The sequence below is a fragment of the Salvelinus namaycush genome, chromosome 9 (assembly GCF_016432855.1).
Source record: "Salvelinus namaycush isolate Seneca chromosome 9, SaNama_1.0, whole genome shotgun sequence".
NCBI lineage: Eukaryota > Metazoa > Chordata > Actinopteri > Salmoniformes > Salmonidae > Salvelinus > Salvelinus namaycush.
The window spans coordinates 47,673,414-47,699,889 of NC_052315.1; the positions used below are offsets into that span (position 1 = coordinate 47,673,414).

Consider the following 26,476-nt stretch of genomic DNA (forward strand, 5'->3'; position numbering starts at 1 on the left):
TCACGCAGTCTCTTCTGAACAGCTGATGTTGAGATGTGTCTGTTACTTGAACTCTTTGGGCTGCAATTTCTGAGGTTGGTAACTAATGAACTTATCATCTGCAGCAGAGGTAACTGTGTCTTCCTTTCCTGTGGCGGTCCTCATGAGAGCCAGTTTCATCATAGCTCTTGATGGTTTTTGGCGACTGCACTTCGAGAAACTCCAGATTGACTGACCTTCACGTCTTAAAGTAATGAAGGATTGTCGTTTCTCTTTGCTTATTTGAGCTGTTCTTGCCATAATATGGACTTGGTCTTTTACCAAATAGGGCCTTCTGTATACCCCCCCTTGTCATAACACAACTGATTGGCTCAAGTGCGTTAAGGAAAGAAATTTCACAAATTAACTTAACAAGTCACACCTGTTAATTGAAACGCATTCCAGGTGACTACCTCAAAGCTGGTTGGGAGAATGCCAAGAGTGTGCAAAGGCTGGCTACTTTGAAGAATCTCAAAATATTTTGATTTAACACTTTTTGGTTACTACATGATTCCATATTTGTTATTTCAGAATGTTGATGTCTTCACTATTATTCTACAATGTAAAACAAGTACAAATAAAGAAAATACTTGAATGAGTAGGTGTCCAAACTTTTGACTGGTACTGTATATATAAAAATTGGAAACCCCATATTGTCCATTTGACATTTAATTGAACAAATACCTACACATTACAGTAAATTACATTCAGATCTTGGGTAGGAAGTCGTCAAGAAATGAGGCAAACACAGACATGTTCTGTTCTTCCTGTGGTAGAGCATGGCCATTTTTGGCTGCATTTATAGTTTATCAATCATTGGACAAAAGGTCAGAATTGGGATGCCTGTGTAAACGCAGCCATAATGTCTCTGAAGCGGAGGTCATCGGTCATACCAGTAGGGAGTCCCCAGTTAAACCTAAGCTGGAATTGAGCACCATATTTCTAGAGCTATTTCCTCCTAGTTGTCAACAGCCCAGAAGTGACGGACCGTTTCACTTGGATCCTGATAGATACTGTATCTCTGTTGGAAATGGCAGCAGTAAGAGTTCCATACAAACAGAGCTAATGAGCTCACCTCAGACAGACTCATTTCAGAGGATCCTTTTAGTGTCTTTGAGTCTCAATAGAATCACAACCTTCTCACATCTTGCTAGTCCAGTCTACATTGCCACTGGCAAATGATATTCCCAAGCATGAAGAGTCCTTGTGTGTTTTTCACTGTTAAAGTTGTGTAAATAGGACTCGAAAATCAGCACCGGACGTGTTAATCTCTCACGGGTCCCTCTGTTCCTCCCAACCTAGTCCAGAGGCTCTTGTTTGATGTGGATGGTGGTGCCGATGGACTGACCCCTGCGGAGCTCGCGACACAGGACGTACTCGCTGAACTGTGAGGAGTCAACTCCGCCGCCACATGACGCCGTCACGCTGAAGCCCTTCTGGAACAACCTCTCCAGAACCTGCAGGGAGCACAGGAGAGTCAGACAGGGTCTTTAGACATTTGACATAAGTTATAGTGCCGAGTTCGCTATTGTTATACCCTCTTCCTTATACAGTATATACACAAAAGTATGTGTACACCCCTTCAAATGAGTGGATGCTGCCATTTCAGCCACACCCGTTGCTGACGTATAAAATCGAGCACACAGCCCTGCAATCTCCATAGACAAACGTTGGCAGTAGAATGGCCTTACTGAAGAGTTCAGTGACTTTCAACATGGCAGTCATAGGATGCCACCTTTCCAAACAAGTAATTGTCAAATTTCTGCCCTGCTAGAGCTGCCCCGTCAACTGTAAATGCTGTAATTGTGAAGTGGAAACGTCTAGGAACTGCTCACCCGCGAAGTGGTAGGCCACACAAGCTCAGAACGGGACCGCCGAGTAAACTGACTGTCCTCGGTCGCAACACTCACTACGAGTTCCAAACTGTCTCTGGAAGCAACGTCAGCACAAGCAATGTTCGTCGGGAGCTTCATGAAATGTGTTTCCATAGTCGAGCAGCCGCACACAAGCCTAAGATCACCATGCGCAATGCCAAGCGTCGGCTGGAGTGGTGTAAAACTAGCCACTATTGGACTCTGGAGCAGTGGAAATGTGATGAATCACGCGTCACCATCTGGCAGTCCGACGGACGAATCTGGGTTTGGCGGATGCCAGGAGAACGCTACCTGACCCAATGCATAGTGCCAACTGTAAAATTTGGTAGAGGAGGAATAATGGTCAGGCTAGGCGCCTTAGTTCCAGTGAAGGGAAATCTTAATCCTACAGCATTAAGCATACAATGACATTCTAGATGATCCTGTGCTTCCAACTTCGTGGCAACAGTTTGGGGAAGGCCCTTTCCTGCTTCCGAATGACAATGCCCCCATGTACATAGCGAGGTCCATACAGAAATGGTTTGTCCAGATCGGTGTGGAAGAACTTGACTGGTCTGCACAGAGACCTGACCTCAACCCCATTGAAAACTTTTGGGATGAATTGGAATGCTGACTGCGAGCCAGGCCTATTCGCCCAACATCTGTGCCCGACCACAGTAATGCTCTTGTGGCTGAATGGAAGCAAGTCCCCGCAGCTATGTTCCAACATCTAGTGGAAAGCCTTTCCCAGAAGAGTGGAGGCTGTTATAGCAGCAAAAGGGGGACGAAGTCCATATTAATGCCCATGATTTTGGAATGAGATGTTCGACGAGCAGGTGACCAAAAGTATGTATAATAGAGTTGACCAGGAGCCATATAAGAACTAAGAGTTGACCTATAACTACATCACTGCACCTGAACTGAGTTGAGCCTATTAAAAACTTAAACATTTTAAACTGGGTTTGCAAAGTAACTGAAGTAAGTCAGTCTGCCATGTTACAGAGTTTACTTTCAGTCTTCAGCATTGCTGGATGACCCGATCTGCGGTGTACACAAAACATTAAGACTGACCAGGTGAATGCAGGGGAAAGCTATGATCCTTTATTGATGTCACTTATAAAATCCCCTTCAAATCAGTTATAGATCAATTGGAAGAGACCAGTTAAAGGACTTTTAAGCCTCGAGACAATTGAGACATGGATTGTGTATGTGTGCCATTCCGAGGGTGAATAGGCAAGACAAAAGATGTACAGTGCCTTTGGAAAGTATTCAAACCACTTGACTTTTTCCGCATTTTGTTAGGTTACAGCCTTATTCTAAAATGTATTAAATTGTTTGTTTTTTCTTCCATTTAAGAATGATGGCCACTGTTCTTGGAGACCTTAATCAATTTTAGAATAAGGCTGTAACGTAACAAAATGTGGAAAAAGGTCAAAGGGGCTTTCCGAAGGCACTAAGTGAAACGGGGTACTGTAGTAGGTGCCAGGCACACCGGTTTTGTGTCCAGAACTTCAACACTGCTGGGTTTTTCACGCTCAACAATTTCCCGTGTGTATCAAGAATGGACCACCACCCAAAGGACATCCAGCCTACTTGACAACTATGGGAAGCGTTGGAGTCAACGTGGGCCAGTGGACCATTCTTGAACCCTGTGGAACGCTTTCGACACCTTGTCGAGTCCATGCCCCGACGAATTGAGACTGTTCTTAAGTCAAAAGGGGAGGGTGCAACTCAATATTAGGAAGTTAATCCTAATGTTTGGTATGCTCAGTGGCATTTACCTGAATCCACATCAGAACAGAATTGACCTATAGAACTACAACTATATCACTGTCCGTACCTGAACTGAGTTGAGCCTGCAGTAGCCGTTGAGAGGGAATCTGATTACATGTGTGGGGTCGTGGTTCCAGCCGGCATTCACAGAGTTACACATGACGTCTCCAGTCTCGGGGAAGATCTCCTCGATGAGCACCTTCCCTCCGCTGAGGGCGATCCTCTCCCCCAGGTCAGGGGTCACTCGGACCACCAGGCACTCGCAGGGTGGTCTCTTCTGGCCCTCCTGCTCCGTCTGCCAGCGCTCCAGCTCGCGGACCATGGGTGTCAGTTGGTAGTAGCGAGCCTCCTCGTATAGCTGGGGGAAGTCCTGTCATAGTAGAAACACATAAGCAAGGATACATACCCACAAGAACACACAAACGCAAGAAAGCATACACAAACACATATGAATACATGAACACCAGGGTTTCCATTAGCTGGTAATAGCTGTTCAGGAGAATAAGAAAAATCTATTGATGGAAATACATTTGACTGGTCATGTTTATCAGTCCATAGGTTAATTTGCATAATTTAGTGGAATTAAATTTGCGTGTGTGTACAATATATTCGTTATGCACAGTATCTTATCACACGCGTACAGTATACAGATACAGAGCCTGTGAGCGGAAAATCTGTCAGACAGCGCAAGCACTGCTGCTGGAGCATCTTGTGCTGCTTTCAAGACAACTGGAAACTCATGACATTAGTGATCTTCAGATCGGGAATTTGGAGCTCTAGAAATAAATCCTTGTTTCAACAGGATGTTGTATCTATCTATACCTTATGTCATGCCTTTTGGGGTTTTATTGACAATATCTGTTGGGAAAAAGGTTGGATGTTGCCACATACATCATTTTGTTAAGTAAGGAAGTTTCTATTCAAATGATTAATAAATATTATCCTGCCAACAACTATATGAAGTAAAACAAAAAAACATGCATTCGAATTGTACATTTTGTAATGACCACCCAGAAACGGTGTTGCATCTTTTTTGGCATTGTCTTCATGTAAGGAATCTCTGGCAAGACATCAGCAGATTTATAATTGAACATTTCAGATTTTAGACCATTATGGAGAGATGTACTGCTTGGATTCCTTACCTACGAGTTAAACAAATACATTTACAAACAAAACAGAACATTTTCTTACCTTACAATTTTTTGAGGAACTATTTGAATACAATTTAAAGCTCTACCAACAAAAAAAGCTGTTAGAATTCTAAGTGTATGTATGTCCCTTAAGGTAATGTGATATTGTACCCCGTAGCCCAATTATCCTTTGAACACACACACACACACACACACACACACCAGTTGAAGTCTGAAGTTTACATACACCTCAGCCAAGTACATTTAAACTCAGTTTTTCACAATTCCTGACATTTAATCCTAGTAAAATGTCCCTGTCTTAGGTCAGTTAGGATCACCACTTTATTTTAAGAATGTGAAATGTCAGAATAATAGTACAGAGAATGATTTATTCAGCTTTTATTTATGTCATCACATTCCCAGTGGGTCAGAAGTTTACATGCACTCAATTAGTACTTGGTAGCATTGCCTTTAAATTGTTTAACTTGGGTCAAACGTTTCAGGTAGCCTTCCACAAGCTTCCCACAATAAGTTGGGTGAATTTTGTTCCCTTCCTCCTGACAGAGCTGGTGTAACCGAGTCAGGTTTGTAGGCCTCCTTGCTCGCACACGCTTTTTCAGTTCTGCCCACAAATCTTCTATAGGATTGAGGTCAGGGCTTTGTGATGGCCACTCCAATACCTTGACTTTGTTGTTCTTAAGCCATTTTGCCACAACTTTGGAAGTATGCTTGGGGTCATTGTCCATTTGAAGACCCATTTGCGACCAAGCTTTAACTTCCTGATTAATGTCTTGAGATGTTGCTTCAATATATCCACATCATTTTCCTGCCGCATGATGCCATCTATTTTGTGAAGTGCACCAGTCCCTCCTGCAGCAAAGCACCCCCACAACATGATGCTGCCACCCCCGTGCTTCACGGTTGGGATGGTGTTCTTTGGCTTGCAAGCCTCCCCCTTTTTCCTCCAAACATAACGATGGTCATTATGGCCAAACAGTTCTATTTTCTTTCATCAGACCAGAGGACATTTCTCCAAAAAGTACATTCTTTGTCCCCATGTGCAGTTGCAAACCGTAGTCTGGCTTTTTTATGGCGGTTTTGGAGCAATGGCTTCTTCCTTGCCGAGCGGCCTTTCAGTTTATCGATATAGGACTCGTTTTACTGTGGATATAGATACCTCCAGCATCTTCACAAGGTCCTTTGCTGTTGTTCTGGGATTGATTTGCACTTTTTGCACCAAAGTACGTTCATCTCTAGGGGACAGAACGCGTCTCCTTCCTGAGCGGTATGACGGCTGCGTGGTCCCATGGTGTTTATACTTGCGTACTATTGTTTGTACATATGAACGTGGTACCTTCAGGGATTTGGAAATTGCTCCCAAGGATGAACCAAGTCTTGGCTGATTTCTTTTGATTTTCCCATGATGTCAAGCAAAGAGGCACTGAGTTTGAAGGTAGGCCTTGAAATTCATCCACAGGTACATCTCCAATTGACTCAAATGATGTCAATTAGCCTATTAGAAGCTTCTAAACTCATGACATAATTTTCTGCAGTCAACTTAGTGTATCTAAACTTCTGACCCACTGGAATTGTGATACAGTGAATTATAAGTAAAATAATCCGTCTGTAAACAATTCGAAAATGTACTTGTGTCATGCACAAAGTAGATGTCCTAACCGACTTGCCAAAACTATAGTTTGTTAACAAGAAATTTGTGGAGTGGTTGAAAAACGAGTTTTAATGACTCCAACCTAAGTGTATGTAAACTTCCGACTTCAACTGTGTGTGTGTGTGTGTGTGTGTGTGTGTATGTGTATATATCAGCCCAGCATATACACTGCTCAAAAAAATAAAGGGAACACTTAAACAACACAATGTAACTCCCAAGTCAATCACACTTCTGTGAAATCAAACTGTCCACTTAGGAAGCAACACTGATTGACAATAAATTTCACATGCTGTTGTGCAAATGGAATAGACAAAAGGTGGAAATTATAGGCAATTAGCAAGACACCCCCAATAAAGGAGTGGTTCTGCAGGTGGTGACCACAGACCACTTCTCAGTTCCTATGCTTCCTGGCTGAGGTTTTGGTCACTTTTGAATGCTGGCGGTGCTCTCACTCTAGTGGTAGCATGAGACGGAGTCTACAACCCACACAAGTGGCTCAGGTAGTGCAGCTCATCCAGGATGGCACATCAATGCGAGCTGTGGCAAGAAGGTTTGCTGTGTCTGTCAGCGTAGTGTCCAGAGCATGGAGGCGCTACCAGGAGACAGGCCAGTACATCAGGAGACGTGGAGGAGGCCGTAGGAGGGCAACAACCCAGCAGCAGGACCGCTACCTCCGCCTTTGAGCAGGAGGAGCACTGCCAGAGCCCTGCAAAATGACATCCAGCAGGCCACAAATGTGCATTGTCAATGCTCCCTTTATTTTTTTGAGCAGTGTATATACATACATACATACATACATAGATACATACATACAGTACATACCACATACGTTCCCCCATGTACTTTTTGTTGTTAATAACAAAATAAAAAAAATTGAAAGAGGCCCGAGTTGGAATACCGAATTGGATGACCGCTCAAAACTATCCCCCCCCCAGTCTGTGCTTGTTTTCCCCCCAGTTCCCAGTTGTCTTGAACGCACAAAAGTCGGAGATTTACACGTTCCCAGTTGTTTTGAACGCGGCATCCAACAGCAACGGAAGGCAGGCTTCATCAGTGCGTCACACACCTCTTCGCAATGAGCTGGAGGCAGTATGCATTTTGAAAACATATACTTAACCCTTGTGTGGTGCTCATGTTTTTGTTATTCACCCGATGTTCGCGGGTCTGATAGACCCACAACATTATTGGGTTTTTAAAACAATACAGCCATAACAATTTACGTAAAAATACTTAGATGTTGACTTATCAGTTGCAAGCAATATAGACAGCATACATAGTTAGTATTTGCCATTTACCTCTGCTAGATCCCATTTGTCAATTAAAAGCGCTGTTTTTTTTTATAATTAAAAATATATATATTTTACCTTTATTTAACTAGGCAAGTCAGTTAAGAACAAATTCTTATTTACAATGATGGCCTACCAGGGAACAGTGGGTTAACTTCCTTGTTCAGGGGCTGAAGGGCAGATTTTTACCTTGTCAGCTTGTGGGTTCGATCCAGCAACCTTTCGGTTACTTGCCCAACACTCTGACCACTAGGCTACCTGCCGCCCCATAATCAAGACATGGGTGGAATAAATCATGTTTATCTTGAACATCTATAAATAAAAACAAGGTTTTAATCACTATTGATGTTTATCGCTGTGAACTGAACAAATTGGAAGGACAAATTTTACGGAAATGATAAATGAGCCCCATTGAACTCAAATTAAGGCCGGTCTACACACCACATGAGGGACAGAGTTATACTGTGTGTGTGTTGCAAATGTATTTATTGCACGATGCATGTGTACTGTGTCTTCCTGTCCTTCTTGGGTCCACACATATCACAGCCCTTCTTGTTGCTACCGTCTATAAATCTAGAATGATGAAAACACTTAGTCCAGGAATTTTACTAATATCTCACTCACATATATAGTTAGAGCAGACCAAGGTAAGAGAGTCAGAAACACACACATGCAACAACACTCACACCTACTTCCGGTATTGGAGTTGTTGGTTCTGTGGGTCGGGCGGATGGGGCACCAGCATCCTCCTCCTGAATCCTCCTCACGATGACTGCAGAAACTGTGGTCCTTGTGTTGCCTCCTCTGGAAAGAGCCGTCTCCTCTGGAGCTTCCCTCTGTTCCAATCTGGGTTCAACGGCATCCAGATGACAAACACGTTGTACGCCGAGATGTTGAAGAATATCACAAGTGGCCAGCGTATGGTTCTTCTTTTGCAGCTGTAGCCAGTCACCAGCTTGTCTAAATTGTCCACCCCTCCTTTTGTAGCATTGTAATCCATTATGATTTCAGTTTTTTTTATGTTCCTGGACACAGATTCTCCAATCCCTATGCAGCGTACTCATGAGTACCACGTTTGCTATTGGCTCTACGGACATGTCGGCCGTGAACACAAACTTAGAGGAATTGATCGGCCTGTTCCATGTATTCAACAGCTAAGGAGGGAGCTTTGGGTTGTTTTTTCATACTGTTCCTACCATTGTCAGCTTCCTTTTGAGGAGCTCCTGTCCCAGCTTGTGCAAAGTAAAAAAGTTATTGCATGTGATATTGTGGCCACGGAGTCCCTGTGTCACATCCAAGTCAACCCGCATCTCTTTGTTCTTCTCAGGGGCTCCTCCATCTGGCTTCCCCGTATACACTTGCAAGTTCCACACATATGATGACGCAGCATCACAGGCAGCCCAGATCTTGATTCCATATTTTGCGTGTTTAGACGGTATGTACTGCCTAAAGGGGCAGCGGCCCCTAACTGGCATAAGCTGCTCATCAACAGTAATGTTGGGCCCAGGGTTGTAAAACAGGGGAAGACGGTCCACCCACTTGTTCTACATTGGCCTGCACTGCAGCTAACTTGTCTCTCAACCGCTGAGCTGGTCTGGTGTCTTGGTTATCGAAGTGGATAATCCTGGAAATAATGTGGAAGTTTTCCAGATACATTATTGCACTGAAAGTTCTCTGCCAGTTTCTGCATCCCACAGGGATTCTGGGGATTCCCCATTAAACCTGAAAACACCAGCAAGGATAAGTACCCTAAAGTATGCATGTAAATGACTTTGGTCCATCTCCTTCCATCTCTCTTCAAAAACACACCTTCCCTTCAAATTAAAGCAGTTCAGAATGATTTTCTGGATGGTGTCTGGGATGAACAGTTCAAAAGAACACTATGTCCTGCACATGAGTAACCGCCATCCGCGTCGGCCCTGGTTGCATCCTTATCGCATTGGCAGCCATGCGGGGTGGCTCATTCCTTGGGCAAGAAGACCATTCAATTTCAACAAAATTTGACATCCATATTTTTCCTCCTGCAGAATGCTGATGAGCTGGTTGCTGACGGGCTGGTCCTGGGACTGGCTGAGGGTCAATCTCATCCTCTTCTTCCAACTGTCAGACTCCAAATTGACAGAGACATGAACATTTTTCATCTTCCAGAGTGGAAGACGCTCCTTCCACACTAGCTTCTCTCTCTGCAAAAATGATTTCTAAGACCCTCTGAGCAGAGATTATTTTTGCCATTCTGATTGATTGTGGTAAGGAGCCACACAAGCAAAACTATTTGTTGTGTCTCTCCCCCAATTTGCACCTGGCGGGGGTAGAGTGTGGGAAAATACTACATTTTTTACAATGTATCAAAATAATGTAATATTTTGTGCACATTGTGCAGATTCCAGCAAGAGATTGTGTAGTTTCACACACTACAAAGGGTAAAGAGAGTGAGAAAAGCAGGAGACAGACAGGTTCTTGGTGCTATGTTGAAACAGCAGGCCCAGGGAGGAGGAAGACAGAGTGATGGCACCCATTTTTACTTGTTTTCACCCACACTTTTATTACCCTCGCGTCCAGTGGACCCAAACACCACATATGCATGGGGGTGCACAGTGTTCAGTCAATAAAAATTTGTTATTTCATACAGTGGCAAGAAAAAGTATGTGAACCCTTTGTAATTACCTGGATTTCTGCATAAATTGGTCATCAAATTTGATCTGATCTTCATCTAAGTCACAACAATAGACAAACAGTGTGCTTAAACTAATAACATAAATTATTAAATTTTTCTTATCTATATTGAATACATAATTTAAACATTCACAGTGTAGATTGGAAAAGGTATGTGAACCCCTAGGCCACAGGTGTCAAACTCATTCCATGGATGAATGAGTGTCTGCGGGTTTTCGCTCCTCCCTTGTACTCAATAGAGGAATTAAGGTCAACAGCTAGTAACAAACTCCCCTCACCTGGTTGTTTAAGGCTTTATTGAAAGGAAAAGCCAAAAACCTGCAGACACTCGGCCATCCATGGAATGAGTTTGACACCCCTGCCCTAGGCTAATGACTTCTCCAAAAGCTAATTGGAGTGAGGAGTCAGCTAACCTGGAGTCCAATCAATGAGACGAGATTGGAGATGATGGTTAGGGCTGCCTTGCCCTATATAAAATAAAATAAAATTGAACCATGCCTCGAACAAAATAAATCTTAGAAGACCTAAGATTAAGAATTGTTGACTTGCATAAAGCTGGAAAGGTTTACAAAACTATCTCAAAGCGTTGATGTTTATCAGTCCACGGTAAGACAAATTGTCTATAAATGGAGAAAGTTCAGTACTGTTGCTACTCTCCCTAGGAGTGGCCGTCCTGCAACGATGCAAGAGCACAGTGCAGAATGCTCAATGAGGTTAAGAATCCTAGCGGGTCAGCTAAAGACTTACAGAAATCTCTGGAACATGCTAACATCTCTGACGAGTCTACGATATGTGAAACACTAAACAAGAATTGTGTTCATGGGAGGACACCACGGAAGAAGTCACTGCTGTCCAAAAAAAACATTACTGCATTTCTGAAGTTCGCAAAAGAGCATCTGGATTTTCCACAGCACTACTGGCAAAATATTGTGCGGACAGATGAAAGAAAAAAAAGGCACAGCACACCAACATCAACATCAAAACCTCATCCCAGCTATAAAGTATGGTGGGGGGAGCATCATGGTTTGGGGCTGCTTTGCTACCTCAGGGCCTGAACAGCTTGCTATCGTCGAAGGAAAAATGAATTCCCAAGTTTATCAAGACATTTTGCAGGAGAATGTTAGGCTGTCCGCACATCAGCAGTTGTGTGATGCAACAGGACAACAACCCAAAATACAGAAGTAAATCAACAACAATGGCTTGAACAGAAGAAAATACAACTTCTGGAGTGGCCCAGTCAGAGTCCTGACCTCAACCCGATTGGTGTGGCATGACCTCAAGAGAGCAGTTCACACCAGACATCCCAAGAATATTGCTGAGGAATGAGGAATGGTCCAAAATTCCTCCTGACCGTTGTGCAGGTCTGATCCGCAACTACAGAAAACATTGAGGGTATTGCTGTCAAAGGAGGGTCAACGAGTTCTTAAATCCAAGGGTTCACATACTCTTCCCACCCTGCACTGTGAATGTTTACACGGTGTGTTCAATAAAGACATGAAAACATATAATTGTTTGTGTTTTATTAGTTTAGGCAGACTGTGTTGGTCTATTGTTGTGACCTAGATGAAGATCAAATCAAATTTTATGGCCAATTTATGCAGAAATCCAGGTATTTACAAAGTCTTCACACATTTGATGCGTAACCTACTGCCTTGTATGCATTGGTGTGCTTGGAATGTGAAGAAAAAACGTAGTTTATCAACATGAAGCTTAATGTTCTGATTTGTTGCATTATTATAATAATAACTTATTTTTCTAAATGTATGTAGCACAGGCCTACTGGTTGTATGAATTTGGGATCCATCTTCCCCCAACTGGCCCAGAGTGTTTGGAATAGGATATTCATTTCTCAACAAGCTGACCAATAAAAAGGAAGCCTAAACCTTACTAGAGTATATTGACATAGGCCGGTGACTTTTCTGTTCGTCACTCAATAGTGTTGGCTGAGGAGAAGTAAACGTGAACAGTTATTCTAAAATGTCCAAAGTGCACATCGTTGCATCCTCGACTTGCATGTTCTGTTAAAATACATGACCATAATTTAAATGTGATTTGTGTCATTCTGAGCACCGTGGGTGGATGCACTAATCAGGTTAAGCACCCTATGCATATGGGTCCGGTAAGTTAAAATGTTGCCAGTCAAATGTCCAGCACCACATTTTCCTAACAGAAACGCCTGCACACACACACAAATGTTAATTACAACTCGTATAACAATTACAACTCGTACATATTGCATTCAGATGCCGTACATACAGTTGAAGTCAGAAGTTTACATACACCTTAGCCAAATACATTTAATCCCAGTGGGTCAGAAGTTTACATACACTCAATTAGTATTTGGTAGCATTGCCTTTAAATTGTTTAACTTGGGTCAAACGTTCCAGGTAGCCTTCCACAAGCTTCCCACAATAAGTTGGGTGAATTTTGTCCCATTCCTCCTGACAGAGCTGGTGTAACTGAGTCAGGTTTGTAGGCCTCCTTGCTCGCACACGCTTTTTCAGTTCTGCCCACACATTTTCTATGGGATTGAGGTCAGGGCTTTGTGATGGCCACTCCAATACCTTGACTTTGTTGTCCTGAAGCCATTTTGCCACAACTTTGGAAGTATGCTTGGGGTCATTGTTCATTTGGAAGACCCATTTGCGACCAAGCTTTAACTTCCTGACTGATGTCTTGAGATGTTGCTTCAATATATCCACATAATTGTCCTGCCTCATGATGCCATCTATTTTGTGAAGTGCACCAGTCCCTCCTGCAGCAAAGCACCCGCACAACATGATGCTGCCACCCCCGTGCTTCAAGGTTGGGATGGTGTACTTCGGCTTGCAAGCCTCCCCCTTTTCCCTCCAAACATAACGATGGTCATTATGGCCAAACACTTCTATTTTTGTTTCATCAGACCAGAGGACATTTCTCCAAAAAGTACAATCTTTGTCCCCATGTGCAGTTGCAAACCGTAGTCTGGCTTTTTTGTGGCGGTTTCGGAGCAGTGGCTTCTTCCTTGCTGAGCGGCCTTTCAGGTTGTCGATATAGGACTTGTTTTACTGTGGATATAGATGCTTTTGTACCCGTTTCCTCCAGCATCTTCACAAGGTCCTTTGCTGATGTTCTGGGATTGATTTGCACTTTTCGCACCAAAGTACGTTCATCTCTAGGAGACAGAACACATCTCCTTCCTGAGCGGTATGACGGCTGCGTGGTCCCATGGTGTTTATACTTGCATACTATTGTTTGTACAGATGAACGTGGTACCTTCAGGCGTTTGGAAATTGCTCCCAAGGATGAACCAGACTTGTGGAGGTCTACAATTTTTTTCTGAGGTCTTGGCTGATTTCTTTTGATTTTCCCATGATGTCAAGAAAAGAGGCACTGAGTTTGAAGGTAGGCCTTGAAATACATCCACAGATACACCTCCAATTGACTCCAATGATGTCAAATAGCCTATCAGAAGCTTCTAAAGCCATGACATCATTTTCTGTTTAAAGGCACAGTCAACTTAGTGTATGTAAACTTCTGACCCACTGGAATTGTGATACAGTGAGTTATAAGTGAAATAATCTGTCTGTAAACAATTGTTGGAAAAATTACTTGTGTCATGCACAACGTAGATGTCATAGCCGACTTGCCAAAGCTATAGTTAACAAGAAATGTGTGGTGTGGTTGAAAAACGAGTTTTAATGACTCCAATCTAAGTGTATGTAAACTTCCGACTTCAACTGTAAGTATTTACTTCTGTTGAATGAATGTGATGGATTTATTAATACCAAATGTTTATCTTTACACAAACAAAGATTGCAGTTTTAAAACTGCTGTAAAAGTGCAGTAACTGCAGTCGACTGGTATTTTGGACTTGCAGAATAACTGCAGTGTACAGCAGTTGACCGGCAGTTATACTGCACTGTAACTGCAGTTACACTGCACAATTACTGCAGTAAAAAAATATATAATAATAATAATATTTGGGGTGCAGTAGTTGCAACATACTGCAGTTATACTGCACTCTAACTGCAATCTTCTTTTGAAAGGGAAGACGTGTCTTTACATCTCACTCTCCCCTGTATCTTCCCCTTGCATGCCCTATATTATGACAGCATTGCAGCACATAGACGTGCACACACACACAAACTTCTGTTTAGAATTACTGCGTGTGAAACAGAGAGAGCTGCTTCTATCTGCCTTTGCGCCATACTGCTTCTGACAACAGGCGTACACAGAGCTGCTAACCCCTCAGGCTCCTCTCTGTATCAAAGCCTGCCTCCTTAGCTCCCCCTCCATTCATAGGCTTGAAGCGAGGGATAGATGTGTTTTATAAAAAGAGGGCTCTATCTGCAGGGCACTTTAGTCATCCTGTGCAAAGGACAGAATAACACAGCTACACTAACTACAGAGAAGGATACACACACACACACACACACACACACCCTCCTCACACATCAATTTAGCAAAACACACAATGCCCCTACTTCCAGCCATGCAGAACTGGCCCCTGTAGAAGCCCAAGGCATAATGGATAACTGATTAAAGTGTTCGAATACTGCAGTTTACACACACTGAGTGCCTATAGTGGCACACTGTGAGAATTAAGCTAACGATGTGTTTCTGGGTACTGCAGGATAATTTGTATGACTTTACGGTCATGTTGGGGTTTGCATAACCATCCTGAAATCACTGTGAGAGACACTATTATTTCATACACAGAACAAAATCCCACAAATTTACCAAGACTGCATTTTCATACCAGCTTTTTTGTATATCTAGAATGGGTAGGGGGTAATAAAATAAAAACATGGTAAAAAAATGAAAAGCCACCTAAAGACCTAGTCATGATTCCTGCATTTTCCCAGACCCTGTAACCAAAATACAGGTATTGGGTCTGTGTGATAATGACAAAGTAATGACAAAGTAAAGAGGTTTTTACAAATGTTTGCTAATTTATTCAAAACAAAAAAGCAGAAATACCTTATTTACATAAGTATTCAGACACTTTGCTATGAGACTCGACATTGAGCTCAGGTGCATCCTGTTTCCATTGATCGTCCTTGAGATGTTGACCTGTGGTAAATTCAATTGATTGGATATAATTTGGAAAGGCACACACCTGTCTATATAAGGTCCTACAGTTGGCAGTGCATGTCAGAGCAAAAACCAAGCCATGAGGTCAAAGGAATTGACCTTCCAGAAGGACAACCATCTCTGGAGCACTCCACCAATCAGGCCTTTATGGTTGAGTGGCCAGACGGAAGCCACTCCTCAGTAAAAGGCACATGACAGCCCACTTGGAGTTTGCCGAAAGGCACCTAAAGGACTCTCAGACCATGAGAAACAAGATTCTCTGGTCTGATGAAACCAAGACTGAACTGCCAAGCGTCACGTCTGGAGGAAACCTGGCACCATCACTACGGTGAAGCATGGTGGTGGCAGCATCATGCTGTGGGCATGTTTTTCAGGGGCAGGTACTGGGAGACTAGTCAGGATCGAGGGAAAGATGAATGGAGCAAAGTAGACGGATGATTTATTAAAACCTGCTCCAGTGCGCTCAGGACCTCAGACTGGGACGAAGGTTCACCCTCCAACAGGACAACGACCCTAAGCACACAGCCAAGACAACACATGAAAGGCTTCGGGGAAAGTCTCTGAATGTCCTACAGTGGCCCAGCCAGAGCCTGGACTTGAAGCTAATCTAACATCTCTGGAGAGACTTGAAAATAGCTATGCAGCGAAGCTCCCCATCCAACCTGACAGAGCTTGAGAGGATCTGCATAGAAGAATAGAAGAAACTGCTCATATACAGGTGTGCCAAGCTTGTAGCGTCATACCCAAGAAGACTCAATGCTGTAATTGCTGTCAAAGGTGCTTCGACAAAGTACTGAGTTTTAAGGGTCTGAATATTTATTTAACTGTCAGGTTTTTTTTATTTATACATTTGCAAAAATGTCTAAACTTGTTTTTGCTTTGTCATTATGGGGTATTGTGTGTAGATTGATGAGTAAAAAAAGATTTAATCAATTTTAGAATAAGGCTGTAACGTACCAAATTGTGGAAAAAGTCAAGGGGTCTGAATACTTTCCGAATGCACTGTATTATTAAAAGGGTTATACCCGCCAACAAGTGGTAAATAACGAGCTGTTTGAAAGGGGGTCATATAAATATTGCCTCATATTTTTACAGGTAATATACCACATCTGCAGTCTGAAATGGGTATAAGTTTGTGTAAAAGAAAAGTTGGGAAATTAAGTAATACCTGGTTAATAGACTGTGTTAGTCTAGGCATTAGCTCAGAAATAAAACAAGTCTTCATGCCTCAGGCAAGTTTATGCATAAGTAACAAAGTTGGTTTGGTTGAACTATGATCGGGTGATAAGTAAAGTAATGTATTAGGCCTATTTTAGTATTTTGGTGAGATGTGAGCTATTTTGGACAAGTGTTGTCCTCCTGGATTGTGAACTGTACCTTGAAGTCCTCTGGGAGCAGTAGTTTGCAGGTCCTGAGGAAGCTGAGGATGTATCTGAATATATCTCCATCCCTGTCTATGAAGTAGTGCTGCTTCAAGCTGTCCAGTACAATGGGCTCTGTTCCATTAAACAGATGACTGATTCTGGAGAGAAAGACAATGGTTAAGAGCTCTAGATTAATACTATGAATCAAGTAGTACTTGAAGTATGTTTAGTGAAGCGTAAAACTTGTTTCTAGTGTAGTTGATCATTCCTTGAGAGTGATGTAAGTCATGTAGGCCTACATTTTAGGCAGGAAGTGGGCTACAAAGTTTATTTTAGTACAGAACATTAATTGGGTCTACTATGACTTCGGAATCACATACTGGGTTGAATCTCTCTCTCTCTCTCCCTCTCCCTCTCCCTCTCCCTCTCCCTCTCCCTCCCTCTCCCCCTCTCCCCCTCTCCCCCAACTGCACAGTACTCATCTTTCTTCTCCCCTATGCCTGAGGTGGTCCTCTCCTCTTCCAGCAGGAGTCTCACCTCACAGCTCCAGACAGCTCAGCCTTCTCCACTCGCTCTTTGTCTTCCAAAAAGCAATTAAAATCTACTCTTTTCTTTTCTCTCTCTGCCCTCTCTCTGTATTTGCTTGCTCTCAGACCAATTATCATGGATGCCAAGCTGCTTGCGTTTCAACACAATGCTAGGTGGATTTCTAGAAGTAATTGAATAACGTATCAGTCATAATGCACAGTCAGTAGACCTATCCATGAACCTGACATTTTATTCCATAGGGGAAAAAAGTTAGTATTGAATCAATAATACATTATTTTCCATGAGAAAATTATTCACATTGCCATGGTGGTGCTACTTTATGGCCTTATACTCTTACCTAGACTCTGGGTATTTGGTGAGAGTACCCAGGCTGCTGGTGTACATGTGTCCTCCCACGTCGATGTGGACCGGGGCGTTGGCTTTAGTGAGCTGGGCCGGTGATGGGATGCCCTGGGCATTCATTGGAGAAACTGGAGAACGACTCATAGACATCCTGGACATGCTTCTTCCCTCCTACAGGAACACATGGAAATAGATAGTATTTGTTATAGAAGTGTGTACTGCATCTGCCCTGAGCTGAGTAAAGTGAAATGTAGTGAGAAGTCTACTTTTTATTGAAGTTAGGCTACTGATTGTGTAATGACGTGAAGCAATAGCAAATGAGGTGTATGACTCTGGGCTCGCAGCCAATCAAATTGTTTGAGAGATACATAAGCCTCAGCATTCCCCAATTAACATGAATACAATATTCATAAGCTGCAGACAGTTGTTGAAGTTGCCCACACTGGGTGAACAGAGGGTGTTCATGACCCCAGGGCACTGGGCAAGTGCAGCTTCTGGATTAATTAAACCAACCATCCCCCACCAAGTCTCTCCATTGTAAAGAGGTTCTTTGAACCATAAAAAGGTGAACTTCATTCAATGTTTTGCCAGGGGCAAGATACCCGGGGCTGCTGAGCAGAGCACACAGAGTTCTCACTAGATTTCCTGGGTGTTGTCTCCTCTGCATAGTCAGAAACCAGTATTTTATGAAATCCAATTATAAATTTATTTTTAAAACACATTTCTGGCCATAAAACCAAGTGAAAAAAATATATTGCAGAGATTCTACTTAACACTTGCATACTTTCCCCTCATATTTTGAAATTGAACATTCTTTAGCATATTATTTCAGACATTAATTCAATCAAGATGCGATATAGAGGTCAATGGGGGAGAGGGGGGGCGAATCTCCTCATTGCCCCCTAGCAAAATTTGCCTATTGTTCATATGTGTATTTCATAATATGTTGAAGTGAAAATCGAGTATAATGTTTGTAATATGGATGTCAACCCCAACACATGTTCATGTCATCACCAATCAACTGAATTACAGTTAAAGGTGCTACACATAGGATTTATAGATTTTTTTTTGCATTGTAATTTCACAAAATGTCAGTGTAGAATTTTAGCAACCAGGAAATAAATCAGAACAGCTTTCCCAGTTTGACAACTAGGTGCTGCTCCAGCTGGAGAAATCAATAGGCGAATATCACAGCCAATCACAACACTGGCGGGTAAGTAATACTATAAAACATTATTATTCCACTATTAGAGGCAGATATATTATGGACATTTTCTGAAATTACAATGCACATTTTAATTATATGTGTAGCACCTTTAAAAACGAGGACTACATCAACGAATGCTAGCTATGCTAACCAGATTATACGAACGGGAGTTAGCATTTAGCTTCTAAACCTGAATAGGGACTTCTAAATGTTATGCAGCGAAAACAGCCAAATATATCCAAATTGGATTTAAGTAAGCCCATTTTGGGTCTGTTACAATACATAAATCATGACGGATGACAAATATCCACTTTGCTAGATCCGATTTGTTGAATGTGCACCAATGTGGTCAATGGAACGTCTGAGTTCCATCGACCCCTTTACCGTATCTTGAATCGAATAGAAACTACAGTATCTCAAATTTAATCCACCGTTTCAAACATTTTAGATCAGATGCGTTCCGGTGATTCTATCAGGTCACTGAAGCTTCCGTTCCACTAGAATATTACAAATACATTTGGCACAATCCAATAGTATCCGAATACGGGCGGCTAGTTTTTCTTGGCGTTTGGAGTCCAAATGTTTGAAAACTTTGGGGATAATCCCGGGAAATCTACACCAACGCAAGGATTTTAGAGCGTCCCGGTCTTTAAGATTCAATTTGTCAGACAGACTAGCCTACCCCCCAAAAACAACTACAAACGAAACAAATTGCGTCCTTACCTGGGAGGACACGGACAGAGAAGACATAGGAATCTCTTATCCCTTTCAATTGTATCTCTGTTTTATGCCAGTTTGGTCGTCGTTTGCTGTATATCTGTCTTTGTCCGGGTCTTTCCTTTTCTGATATGATGAAACCGTCGAGTTTTATGAGAAGAAAACCAGTCCGTCTCTAAATAAGAAGAGGGCTAGAAATATTATTGCTCTGGGCTATTCAAACGCCTGCAGGGCAAGGATTACGTTATAATAGAGCAGCCTTTTCTATCTCGCCTCATTTCGGTTCAAGATGAAAATGAGATCTACTGTTTCTTATTTCACAAGTACATTTTATTTTACCAAAAAAACATCGCAGTTTTATTCCAACGGGGAGCAGTCTGGTCTGCTGCATGGGTAGCAGTGTTCGGTTTAATCTTGCTCCCAATTGTCAGAACTCCCTCATCGGATTTAGGAGTGTGAAAATTGGCTACGTTCGTCCCCAAAAAACATACATGTAACGTTTTGATAAAATGTCTAATAAAAGGGATACTGTGAATGTCCATAAAACTATTAAATGATAGGCTCTTAAATAAAACTGTCGCACAGACAGGGCGCCCGCAGATCCTCTCAGTTCTGTAGTGTTCTCGTCTCTCTCCCCAATAGTTTTATATTTTAACATCAAACATCTCCCTGGAATTTAAGCCAAATTACGTCTATCGTCATGCATTATGCCATAGCAAAAACCGCCTTAGGCAAAATGTGCCATTTCAGTTATTGCGCGCTAGTAGATGGAGATGCTTGCCCCGAGCGCGTGCAGGCAGATACGTTTTACTCCTCAAACACTAGCTCAGGTTGGTAGTCTATTGGTAACATTCATCCATCAAAATAGGTCACTGCAGTGTATGATCTAGCCATATGGTCACCAATTTGCGTTCCATTGCTCAGAAAGATTCCAAAAACTGTAATGTCCATTTTTGCACCAGTGCTCTAGACATTAATTGCCAGGGTTGGGGAGTAACCCAACCCAAGGATGTTTAGATGTTGTTTAGATTGATTGTCAACTAGTCCCCCCCCAATTTTATTCATACTCAAAGGGTCCAAGACAGACCATATTGAGAACACACAGCAAAATACTGTCCGTTACAAAAATGTACCTTAAAGATATACATAGGCTAGCCTAACTATGGACCATTTCAAGCATTACCCAATGCTTTCCCTCTCGTATGAAGCTACAGTATGGGTGAGTAGGATGGGATGGACATAAAAGACATTGCTTTGATAATTTCCTTGTTCATTTTTACATGAAAGTCATTCTCTTCATCGGTTGTAGAGCTATACACACAATGTCTGTTTGACACTAAGACTCCAGTGTTAAATCCTCCTCTTCCATTTGTTTTTGCCCCAGGGTGATGCTGTGCATGTGGTTTCCTCTGCTGTAGTGAAAACCAACACAAGGACTTGATTCTGCCTCTGTTCCAAATGGCACCCTATTTCCTAGAGTGGACTACTTTTGACCAGTGCCTATAGGGTTGTAGTCAAAAGTGGTGCACTATAGGAATAGGGTGCCATTTGGGACAAATTACTCAATTTTTTTCTAATTAAAGCAACCCTGCAGTTAGTTCAATTAGATTAAGTATGGGGAAGATGTTGTGAATTTGTAGATTTAAATAGCTGGCAAAGTCACCTCAGGCACTGGCAGTTCATTTTCTTAATTTATGAATGTTATGCTGAGTGTCTGATGTGGAAAGAGAAGAAGCAGCTCAGTTGTCTTTATGTCTAAAGAGCTCATCTTCAAATAAAGAAAATGAACCGTCTCGTTTTTGAAGTCATAAACGCAACACGTAAAGTGTTGGTCCCATGTTTCATGAGCTGAAATAAAAGATCCCAGAAATGTTCTATTGGCACAAAAAGCTTATTTCTATCAATATTTTGGCACAAATTTGTTTACATCCCTGTTAGTGAGCATTTTATCTTTTGTCAAGATAATCCATACACCTGACAGGTGTGGCATATCAATAAGATGATTAAACAGCATGGTCATTACACAGATGCACCTTGTGCTTGGAACAATAAAAAGCCACTTTAAAATGTGCAGTTTTGGCACACAACACAATGCCATAGCTGTCTCAAGTTGTGAGGGAGCATGCAATTGGCTTGCTGACGGCAGGAATGTCTACCAGAGCTGTTGGCAGAGAATTGAAAGTTAATTTCTCTACCATAAGCCACCTCCAACGTCGCTTTAGAGAATTTGGCAGTATGTCCAGCCAACCTCACAACCGCAGCCCAGGATGTCCACAGCCGGCTTCTTCACCTGCGGGATTGTCAGAAGAAGGGGGGGGGGGTGCTGAGGAGTATTTCTGTCTGTAATAAAGCCCTTCTGATTGGCTGGGCGGTCAAGTGGGCGGTCCTATGCACTCCCAGGACAACCCATAAATCAATCAATCAAATTTATTTATGAAGCTTTTTTTTACATCAGCCGATGTCACAAAGTGCTGTACAGAAACCCAGCCTAAAACCCCAAACAGCAAGCAATGCAGATGTAGAAGCACAGTGGTTAGGAAAAACTCACTAGAATGGCCAGAACCTAGGAAGAAACCTAGAGAGGAACCAGGCTCTGAGCGGTGGCCAGTCCTCTTCTGGCTGTGCCAGGTGGAGATTATAACAGAACATGGCCAAGATGTTCAAATGTTCATAGATGACCAGCAGTCAGATAATAATAATCACAATGGTTGTAGAGGGTGCAACAGGTCAGCACCTCAGGAGTAAATGTCAGTTGGCTTTTCATAGCCGATCATTCAGAGTTAGAAACAGCAGGTGCGGTAGAGAGAGTCCAAAACAGCAGGTCCAGGACAAGGTAGCATGTCCGGTGAACAGGTCAGGATTCAATAGTCGCAGGCAGAACAGTTGAAACTGGAGCAGCAGCATGACCAGGTGGACTGGGGACAGCAAGGAGTCATCAGGCCAGGTAGTCCTGAGGCATGGTCCTAGGGCGCAGGTCCTTCGAGAAAAAGAGAGCGAGAGAATTAGAGGGAGAATACTTACATTCACACGGGACACCAGATAAGACATGAGAAATACTCCAGATATAACAGACTGACCCTAGCCCCCCGACACAAACTATTGCAGCATAAATACTGGAGGCTGAGACAGGAGGGGTCGGGAGTAGAGGTCGACCGATTATGATTTTTCAACGCCGATACCGATTATTGGAGGACCAAAAAAAGCCGATACCAATTAATCGGACGATTTTTATATATACATGTATATTTGTAATAATGACAATTACAACAATACTGAATGAACACTTATTTTAACTTAATATAATACATCAATAAAATCTATTTAGTCTCAAATAAATAATGAAATGTTCAATTTGGTTTAAATAATGCAAAAACAAAGTGTTGGAGAAGAAAGTAAAAGTGCAATATGTGCCATGTAAAAAAGCTAACGTTTAAGTTCCTTGCTCAGAACATGAGAACATTTGAAAGCTTGTGGTTCCTTTTAACATGAGTCTTCAATATTCCCAGGTAAGAAGTTTTAGGTTGTATTTATTATAGGACTATTTCTCTCTATACCATTTGTATTTAATATACCTTTGACTATTGGATGTTCTAATAGGTACTTTAGTATTGCCAGCCTAATCTCGGGAGTTGATAGGCTTGAAGTCATAAACAGCGCAATGCTTGAAGCACAGCGAAGAGCTGCTGGAAAATTCACGAAAGTGCTGTTTGAATGAATGCTTATGAGCCTGCTGATGACCTACCACCGCTCAGTCAGACTGCTCTATAAAATCATAGACTTAATTATAATATAATCAGAAATACGAGCCTCAGGTCATTAATATGGTAAATTCTAGAAACTGTCATTTCGAAAACAAATGTTTATTCTTTCAGTGAAATACGGAACCGTTCCATATTTTATCTAACGGGTGGCATCCATAAGTCTAAATATTCCTGTTACATTGCACAACCTTCAATGTTATGTCATAATTACGTAAAATTCTGGCAAATTAGTTCGCAACGAGCCAGGCGGCCCAAACTGTTGCATATACCCTGACTCTGTGTGCAATGAACGCAAGAGAAGTGACACAATTTCCCTAGTTTAATATTGCCTGCTAACCTGGATTTCTTTTACTAAATACGCAGGTTTAAAAATATATACTTCTGTGTATTGACTTTAACAAAGGCATTGATGTTTATGGTTAGGTACATTCGTTCAACGATTGTGCTTTTTTTCCGCTAATGCGCTTTTGTTAAATCATCCCCCGTTTGGCGAAGTTGACTGTCTTTGTTAGGAAGAAATAGTCTTCACACTTCACACAGTTCGCAATGAGTCAGGCGGCCCAAACTGATGCATATACCCTGACTCTGTTGCACAGAACGCAAGAGAAGTGACACAATTTCCCTAGTTAAAAGAAATGCATGTTAGCAGGCAATATTAACTAAATATGCAGGTTTAAAAATATATACTTGTGTATTGATTTTAAGAATGGCTTTGATGTTTATGGTTAGGTACACATTGGTGCAACGACAGTGCTTTTTTCGCGAATGCGCTTGTTAAATCACCCGTTTGGCGAAGTAGGCTATGATTCAATGATAAATTAACAGGCACCGCATCGATTATATGCAAGGCAGGGCAAGCTAGATAAACTAGTAATATCATCAACCATGTGTAGTTAACTAGATTTTTGTTAAGATTGATTGTTTTTTGTAAGATACGTTTAATGCTAGCTCGCACCTTACCTTGGCTCCTTGCTGCACTCGCATAACAGGTAGTCAGCCTGCCACGCAGTCTCCTCGTGGAGTGCAATGTAATAGGCCATGATTGGTGTCCAAAAATGCAGATTACCGATTGTTATGAAAACTTGAAATCAGCCCTAATTAATCGGCCATTCCAATTAATTGGTCGACCTCTAGTCGGGAGACACTGTGGCCCTGTCCGACAGATACCCACGGACAAGGCCAAACAGGCAGGATATAACCACACCCACTTTGCCAAAGCACAGCCCCCACACCACTAGAGGGAAATCTTCAACCACCAACCTACTCTCCTGAGACAAGGCCGAGTATAGCCCATGAAGACCCCCCCCGGCACGAACCCGAGGGGGGCGCTAACCCGGACAGGAAGATCACGTCAGTGACTCAATCCACTCAAGTGACGCACCCCTCCTAGGGACGACATGGAAGAGCACCAGTAAGCCAGTGACTCAGCCCCCATAATAGGGTTAGAGGCAGAGAATCCCAGTGGAGAGAGGGGAACCGGCCAGGCAGAGACAGCAAGGGCGGTTCGTCGCTCCAATGCCTTCCCGTTCACCTTCACACCCCTGGGCCAGACTACACTCAATCATAGGACCTACTGAAGAGATGAGTCATCAATAAAGACTTAAAGGTCGAGACCGAGTCTGCGTCTCTCACATGGATAGGCAGACTATTCCATAAAAACAGAGCTCTATAGGAGAAAGACTTGCCTTCAGCTGTTTGCTTAGAAATTCTAGGGACAGTAAGGAGGACTGCGTCTTGTAACCGTAGTGTACGTGTAGGTATGTACAGCAGGACCAAATCGGAAGGATAGGTATGAGCAAGCCCATGTAATGCTTTGTAGGTTACCAGTAAAACCTTTAAATCAGCCCTTGCCTTAACAGGAAGCCAGTGTAGAGAGGCTAGCACTGGAGTAATATGATCAAATCTTTTGGTTCTAGTCAAGATTCTAGCAGTCGTGTTTAGCACTAGCTGAAGTTTATTTAGTGCTTTATCCAGGTAGCCGGAAAGTAGAGCATTGCAGTAGTCTAACATAGAAGTGACAAAAGCATGGATTAATTTTTCAGCATCATTTTTGGACAGAAGGTTTCTGGTTTTTGCAATGTTAAGTAGATGGAAAAAAGCTGTCCTTGAAACAGTCTTGATATGTTCATCAAAAGAGAGATCAGGGTCCAGAGTAACTTCGAGGTCCTTCACAGTTTTATTTGAGACGACTGTACAACCATCAAGATTAAATGTCAGATTCAACAGAAGATCTCTTTGTTTCTTGGGACCTAGAACAAGCATCTCGGTTTTGTCCGAGTTTAAAAGTAGAACATTTGCCGCCATCCACTTCCTTATGTCTGAGACACAGGCTTCCAGGGAGGGCAATTTTGAGGCTTCACCATGTTTCATTGAAATGTACAGCTGTGTGTCATCCATAGCAGTGAAAGTTAACATTATGTTTCCGAATGACATCACCAAGAGGTAAAATATATAGTGAAAACAATAGTGGTCCTAAAACAGAGCCTTGAGAAACACCGAAATTGACAGTTTATTTGTCAGAGGACAAACCATCCACGGAGACAAACTGATATCTTTCCGACAGATAAGATCTAAACCAGGCCAGAACTTGTCCGTTTAGACCAATTTGGGTTTCCAATCTGACGCCATTAAAAGGTCATTTACCACCTTCACAAGTGCAGTCTCAGTGCTGTGATGGGGTCTAAAACCAGACTGAAGCATTTTTTATTCATTGTTTGTCTTCAGGAAGGCAGTGAGTTGCTGCGCAACAGCTTTTTCAAAACATTTTGAGAGGAATGGGAGATTCGATAAAGGCCGATATAGTTTTTTACATTTTCTTGGTCAAGGTTTGGCTTTTTCAAGAGAGGCTTTATTACTGCCACTTTTAATGAGTTTGGTACACATCCGGTGGATAGGGAGACATTTATTATAATCAACATAGGAGGGCCAAGCACAGGAAGCAGCTCTTTCAGTAGTTTAGTTGGAATAGGGTCCAGTATGCAGCTTGAAGGTTTAGAGGCCAAGACTATTTTCATCAATGTGTCAAGAGAGTCATGTGAAATCCATAGATTATTAGGGC

General features: G+C 42.3%; 1 protein-coding gene across 1 annotated transcript; it reads right to left on the minus strand.

The window, feature by feature from the left end:
- Positions 1-1,316: 1,316 nt before the first annotated feature.
- Positions 1,317-17,910, minus strand: LOC120053519 (BTB/POZ domain-containing protein kctd15-like). The gene is made up of 4 exons (XM_039000653.1): positions 17,729-17,910; positions 16,856-17,000; positions 3,712-4,014; positions 1,317-1,475 (listed from the first exon to the last, which is right to left on the minus strand). The coding sequence occupies exons 1-4, from the start codon at positions 17,890-17,892 to the stop codon at positions 1,317-1,319; spliced, it is 771 nt and encodes a 256-aa protein (XP_038856581.1). The 5' UTR covers positions 17,893-17,910.
- Positions 17,911-26,476: the final 8,566 nt, after the last annotated feature.